General features: G+C 54.0%; 1 protein-coding gene across 1 annotated transcript in view; it reads right to left on the bottom strand.

Annotated features, from left to right (window-relative positions):
- Nucleotides 1-4,206: 4,206 nt before the first annotated feature.
- DDX31 (DEAD-box helicase 31) overlaps nucleotides 4,207-7,189 on the bottom strand; it is a 68,037-nt gene continuing 65,054 nt past the window's right edge. The window contains 2 exon segments of the mRNA XM_035015548.1: nucleotides 4,207-4,831; nucleotides 4,833-4,950. Of these exon segments, the coding sequence (XP_034871439.1) occupies nucleotides 4,748-4,831; nucleotides 4,833-4,950 (202 nt within the window). The 3' untranslated portion in view covers nucleotides 4,207-4,747.

The raw sequence follows: 7,189 nt of genomic DNA, 5'->3' as shown, positions 1-7,189 counted from the left end.
CCTCTTCCTTCCCAGGCGAGGCAGGAAGGGGTCAAGGGGGCTTGCCCACCACCCCGACCCCCAGCCCCCACCTCCAGCCTCCGTCCGGGGGCAGCCAGGCCCTCGGGTTCTCTCTCTTTTTTAAATGTCGAAATAAACTTCTTACAAATGACCACGCGCCTGTCCGCGCTCAGCCCTTCTTTCCCACCCCTCCTTAAGATCCATTTTCCCCTTCTGGGACTCGGCCTCCTTCCATCCTCAATAAGGAAATATTTTCGTCCACCTCTCTTCCTTGGCGCTGTGGTCCGGGGCAGGGGCCCCAACTGGACTCGCCTCACGGGCAGGGGCCTCCCCTCCCTGGCCTCAGTCTTCCTGTCTCTACAGTGAGGCGAGCTCGCTGCTCTCCCCAACCCCACCCCCCTTCTCCATCTGGTTCCTTGCTGCTCCCAGCCGGTCCCGGGGGCCGGAGCGGGGGTCGGTGCCTGGGCTTGCTCGGCTGCGGGCCGGGCTGCGGTGCCCTCGCTGAGCCGGCTCATCTGGCCGCAACAAGGGCGCCGGCAGCTGGTGACCGGCCCGCTGGGCGCGGGGCCGACAGATGGGCTCCGAGGCTACTCCCCCGCCAGCCCCCTCCGCCCCGTGCCCCGGCCACGCTCGGGCTCCGGACGCTCCCGGGCCCTGAGGCGACTCCGGCCCCACGCCGCCAGGACCCCGACGAGCCTTCGCTGGGAGCCTGACGCCACATCGGTAACCCCCCAATCCCGCATCTTCTCACTTCCCCCTTTTACCCCGGGAGTACGTAGATGAGACCCAGAGGGGAGCCAAATCCCCGCGTCGGCCCCATGCCCCAGCCTGCGGCTCCAGGATCTCAGGGGAGGGGGGTTTAAGGCTCCAGCCAGACTGGAGGCCTCCAGTTCATGTTCAAAGGGCCAAGGTCTCCTCCTGAGGCCGTTCCCTCTCAGGGGAGGTGGGCGCAGGTGCTCCCCTCCCACACACCAACTGCAGCTTGGAATCTCAGGGCAGAAGACAGGCCCAGGGCTGGGAAGTTTTGGGGCCCCGCAAGCGGAGCCCCCTCCAGTTTTGTGGCAGGATTGCTGTGGGAGAGGGCTGCCTCCTCGGGGGAGGGGTGGAGGGCATGTTTAAACTACCCCCCCCAAACAGACCCTGCTACAGTTTCCTGCCCCCCCCCCCCCGGGCCCCACTGCTTTTCTTTCCTGGGATGGTGAGGGTATTATTCTAATTTTGCAAAATGCACAGCAGCTAATTAAGTCAAGGAGCCTCTCGGCTTTTGAGTTCTTTTGCATGTGAATGGGGGTTGGTAAATCCCCAGCTCTGGCTGTGGTGGGGGGCGAGGGGAGACTGTCCCCAACTCAGGGTTAATGAAGTGGGAAAGGAGTCTCTCATAGCCTCCTGCAAACAAAACCCCCCATGCAACAAACCCAGCCGAAATCCTACATGGATTGACTTAAGCCCAGGGGATAAGTGCTTTAAATTAATCTCATTGAATAAGAATGAGACCAAACAAAACTCTTTAAAATCATATTAAAAATCTATCAAAGGACAACTTGCACTGGTGTGCTTTTCATTTTGTGAAAGTGAAGGAGGTAGACCAGAGCAACCGCCCTTACATTTACACAGCGGCAGTGTAAATCGCAGACACATTCTCAACTATGTAATTGTCCTTGTACCTCAGAGGCGATTTCATAGCTTACATTAATGAAGAACAAGGCTTCCCTACAAGTTTATAATTGCAATATTTTAAATTGTCCTGCAATTCCCATCTGTAATAACTTTACAACCTTTGCCGTGAGGTGGGCTTCTGCTCTCAGCCATTTAGAAGGCTCAGTTGGCTTCTCTGTTCCCAACCCAGGGGCTGGGTGTGAACTCTTTTTAAAATACAAAGAAAGAATGAATGCAAGCCCCCCAGCGGGCAGAACAATAGCAGAGGCTCCCAGGAGGCATCGTCTCTGCTCCTCCACCGGCCCACCCCAGTCCCTTACAAACCTAGGCGCGGCAGGGTCAGGGCAGCGAAGTTTAAAGGAAGTCTGGATTCCCCTGTGAGCCTTGTACAAGGGCTCTGGAAACTTCGGAGGAGCCCAGCTGACTCTAAGGGTGCCCCACTGCCCCCACACAGGCAGGCCTTGCTCGGAGTTCTTCTTATGGTGGGAGCAGATGAAGACATGAGGTGGGGTAGTCACGTAGGCAATTTAACAAGAGCCACGAAGCGCCCTTTCCAAGCAGGGCCACTTCTCCAGTAGAAAAAGCTTTACATTTCCGTGTCACGGAAGCAATGCTTGGATTCGAATGGCTCTCTCTGACTCCATGTTGAGGGCTGCAGTGCTAACTAGCAAGGTCACTAGCAGTTTGGGATGCACCTGCCTTAAGGGGCTCTCATTTACTCCCTTCTTCCCTAAATATCACCTCCCTTCACTACAGGAAAGGAAAAAAAAAAAAAAAATCAAAGGAATCCACTGGGCTTTGTCAAAATGTCCTTTGCTGAGACCTGGTTGGCTCTGTGCTTCTCCAAGAGTGGAAGATGCTGTGTGCACCAGCACTAACTTAATCACTCGCCAAGGGCTCTCTGCCCTTTGGTGCGTGGGAACGTGGGCCCCTCTGAAGAAACGCAACCACTAAGAGCTGCAAACACGAAGATGTTTTGGATGCAAAACAAGCATGCGACAAGCCAAGGGGAAAATGCTTTAGGCTGCAACACTCCATGCAATGTCCCAATTCTCTGTGACTTTAAATACGGGGATCAGGCTTGCGACAGAGAAATAGGTAAGTTTGGGAAATCAGAAAATCAGAGGCACGATTAAAAATACACACAAAATTAGAATATGTACAGTGGAATTAGGCTAAAGCTTTGCCTAACTGATGCCTGAAATGTATAATCTGTCAGAAGCCATAATAGGAGAAAGAGATTTATTTTAAGGTTATTTAAATTTAGATAATATTAACCCTAAATCTGTTAAATCCATGTTTCATTATTAACTGGGGGTAATATATTGATTCTGCTTAGAAACAGGCCCACAAAGCATCCATGGCAGGAAACATTTCCTCAACCTAAGCGTTAGCAGATTAAGCACAAGCTCCACCTTGGAATCATGGTCCTTTACACACTCTGCAGGGCAGGTCCCAGCACGGCTCCCCCAGGAATGCAGAACCCGGACTGGACCTCTCTTGGAATGAGTACATGGGAGGTGGGGGGTGGGGAGCAGGGCTTCTCTTTGATCCCTCCCCATCACTGGCATTAATCCTGTTTTTCACACAGCTGGGTTTTGTCTCTCAAGTTTGATGCCTCCTTTTCTCACCCAAATCCTGTGAACCATTACACTCTGAAGTAAAAGAACGGTGGCGGATTTCCCCAAGTCAGCTTGACATGTGCTGTAGGGCTTTATCATTATTATTATTGTTAGAAATTTCACCAACCGTCCCTATGAATTCGTATATGACAGCCGGTTCGGAGGAGGTCACACTGTCCCCCTGTGGAGGATCAGTGCTCACTGGGCTCCTGCTGGCCCTCTCCCCGGGGGGCCTCTGGTGTGGGTATCAGCTGACTGCCCTACCCTGGCTACCAGAGAGGGACAGAGGCGAGGGCGCCGACCCCTCCGTGGACCCCGCAGACGGCCACCTTGCAACTCTCACAGTCCGCTCCCGGCCACTTCGATGCTGTGGGATCTGGAGGGTTTACTGAAGTGGGGCCTCGGCTCCCTCTGCAGGAACTGGAGGAGGAGGAAGGTGGGAAAGAGAACAGGAGAAAGTGGAGCCAACAGAGCACCTGTCCAGGCAGACTCCCCTCTGGAATCCCCTGCGTCCCAGCTGGACATTTATTGGGCAATCAGTACGCCGGGGGCGGGGGTGGGGAGTTGGGGGGGGGCTCTCAAACCTCCCAGGGAAACACAGTGGGGGAGGGGCGGCTGAGGCCTGGGCCACACTACAAAGAACCCCAGACCCCAGACTTGAAGACAAGGTGGGATTCAGTGGGAGAAAACACTCGGGAGACTGGTGCCCTTTGACTTCCAAGGCAATGGTAAACAAAAATAAAGAAATAAAAAAGGCGCCAGTACATCCATGAGCCGCGAGAGAAGTTTTCCGTGGCCACGAACAACGCAGCCACGTGCGTGAATGCCACCTGGGGTCCGGAGCAGCCAGCGGGAGGGCCCGGGAGCCTTCCAACCCACACCCAAGCCTGCCGGGCCCTTTTCCACAAAGCACTCGTACATCAAGAAAAGGAGCTCATGGTTTTTCTCGCTCTCACAAACTGCATTCCAGTCCTTACAATCCTATTTTACAAGATGCACGCTAATCCGTGCATCAATACAGGGCAGCTAATGAAAACCTGGAGACAGAACCCTGTCCCGAGGCACGAAGAGGCCTCCCTGCCCATGCGGGCACCACCAGGCCCTCGCCAGAGGCCGCAGGGCACCTGTAACCCTGGAGCCAAGACGGTTCTGCTGGAGGAAACACAAAGTATAAGCTATCTCACAGAAGGTAAGAACTAAGTGGCTCGCCCACATGACGCTGAGCCCCACCCTCACCCCAGGGTGAGGCCTGTGGCTTCTCCCAGTCAGGGACACCGTCTGCAGGGAAAAGTGGCACCGTTCCTTCCCACAAGGCTCCTGACAAGGACGGGACACCAGCCCCGGCCTCTGGGGCCTCCAGGATCCACCCCAAGCCCCAGGCCTGTGTGTGGAGGCAGAGTTAAAAAAAAACGAAAACTGTTTTGGGAACTCCTGTTGTCCCCCAGTAAGTCTCTTCGGGTTTTTCTGCTTCATGGGGAGCGTTTCTTAGTTTTTCCCATGGCCGAGGCTGGGCGCCGGCTGCAGGCAGTGCTGCGTGGCTGGCTGCCGGGCTCTTGCGTGTTTGTTTTGCTTTTTGACCTTGGCGACGCCGGCCTCCATTCCACTTGAGAATTCGGAACGCAAGATTTCAGCAAGGCGGTGTTTACTCTGGGTCTTCTTATGAAGGTCAGGCCTGAAGAACAGTAACAGCAGAGAGGGAAAAGAAACTTTATTATTTTTTTTCTTTCCCATTTGGAAAGAGGCTGAGAGCAGCTGGTTCCGAGACTGTGGAATTGACATTTTTGTATTAACAGAAGTACAATCCCTTCAATAGTGCTTGTTTTGATATTCTATGCACCAGAAGATTAGATATGGCGCTGACAGATTTTCATAACGGTGGCAAAATATCATGGCATTTTTAAAAGTGAGGCTTTGTTCTATGTTGTTTTCATGGAAAAAAAAGAACGATACACACTCACACTCTGATGGCAAATGAAGTCTGTGATACAGCAGTTTGCCAAAGGATGAGGAAAAAACCCGCCTTAAAACTCAACAACACTTGGCGGTGAGAGCTCGCGGTGAGCGGCTCCTTGCAAGTGCGGCCCGCGCAGTTCAAAGTCACCGGCCTCCTTCCAACGGGGCCAAAGAGGGAAGGCTGGGGTGTCAGTCACATTCACCTCTTCACTGGCTGAGGAGACTCCAGGAAGTACTGCTGACCTCGAAAACCCCGAGGCCAGGGTGTGCTGGGGCAGCGTGGTCGGTGTCCGCACGGCGGCCGGAGCGGACCACAGACGTGGGTGCGGCTCAAGGGGGTCTCCCTGCCCAACCCACTTGGAAAGTAAGTGCCAAAGGCTGAAAATCAATCTCAGACGTTGAATACTAGTAACTTGTTTTCAAGAGACAGCAGCCTTACCATTTGATCAGAAGATCCGAGGGAGAAATTTGTAGAAGTTCAATTGTACACAGGAAGAATGATTATGAAAATGAATAGTAAATGTTTCCTAAGACAGGATTTTCGCCAAAACAGCAACAACAACAACAGAAACGCATAGTGTTACGTGGGCCATTCCCTCAACCCCCCGATGGCAGGGTCTTAGGGTAACATGGTGTCTTGGGGTTCTTACAGAAGGCACATGTCACCCTCTGTGACTTACAGTTACAACATTTCCTTTGTAATAATCAGAGCTCAACTGGACTAAAGCTGTGGTCAAAATAAACATAACGGAACTCCTTTAAAACTCAAGAATTAGCAACAGAACTAATGTTGTGCTAATAAACAGATGATGAAAGGCTGTAGAATCGTGTGACGGCGTCGCACCTAGGCTAAGGCAACCACGCCTAATTACAGGCACCCTGCGCGGGGCGGGGCGGGGCGCAGGCGCGGGGCGGCTGAGCCCGCGGCACAGGCAGAGCCTGGCTTTCTACCATGACACACAGGGGGGAAACACAGTCACCTTTGTTGGGAAAAACGAAGACTTGAGGATAACGAGGAGCCAGTATTTAAGGGCTGGAGTCTATCAGCAGTGCATGGTCGCGTCAGTGAGTGAGGGGTACAGAGCAAAGTGCTTCCTGGGTTCATGAGCTCACATAATCTCCACAGGACGAGGGTGGTGTGACAGCAGCCTCCTGTCACAGACGAGGAACCTATTCTTGCCCAGGACCATCTAGCTCACAGGTGCAGAAGCAGAGACGCAAACACGTCAGAGGGACTCAAGCCTCCGCGCTTCCCACCAGGCTGCTGGTCCTGGGGCCAACAATCAGGAAGGCCCAGCAGGATCAAGGGAGACAAGTAACCACAATTTGACATGGGGGAGTCCTGGGGTCACACAAGGGGGACAGGGGCCGAATCTGGATGGCCAAGAGGAGAGGCGGGGGTGATGGAGGTGCCTGGCCTGGAACCTCGCTCCTTAGCTGAACGACGTGGAACAAGGCTCTCTGGGCTTCGGCTTCCCCATCTGAACAATGGGAGGACACTTAGAACAAAGCTCATAGGTGTTGTAAGGGTTAAACAGACACACAGGTTGCCACCTGCCATGTGGAGTTCGGTCAAGCAGTTAAGAACGAGGAAGCTGAGGTCCAGAGGTGCCAAGCAACTCCCCCGAGGCCACACAGGAGGCAGGCCAGGGCATTTGTGGTTGCACCCCCCTCTCCTACAGGGCACGCATTCTAACTCCGCAGGTCCTGCCCGGGGTGGCCAGTGCGGCCCGCTGTCCCCAGCGGACGGCCGCACCTCGGGGGTCCGGAGTGGGGCTGGGAAGCTGCAGGGGCCAGGCCTGCACTTGAGAGCTTGTTCCAAAATGAAGGCTGTCAGTTCTGGTGCTTGTAGTTTATTTTTAGTCGGGTTACATGACAGACGGAGTGAAAGGTTCTGACGGGAAGAAATGCTGCTGCTTCGCCTTTTGAAGCCAGGTACTCACCAAGTGTATAATTTT

This window comes from Mirounga leonina, unplaced genomic scaffold (assembly GCF_011800145.1).
Source record: "Mirounga leonina isolate KUSES-001 unplaced genomic scaffold, KU_Mleo_1.0 Mir_170, whole genome shotgun sequence".
NCBI classification, from domain to species: Eukaryota; Metazoa; Chordata; class Mammalia; order Carnivora; family Phocidae; genus Mirounga; species Mirounga leonina.
Note: the sequence above shows the minus strand (reverse complement) of the source record. Positions and strands in the feature narration are given on the sequence as shown.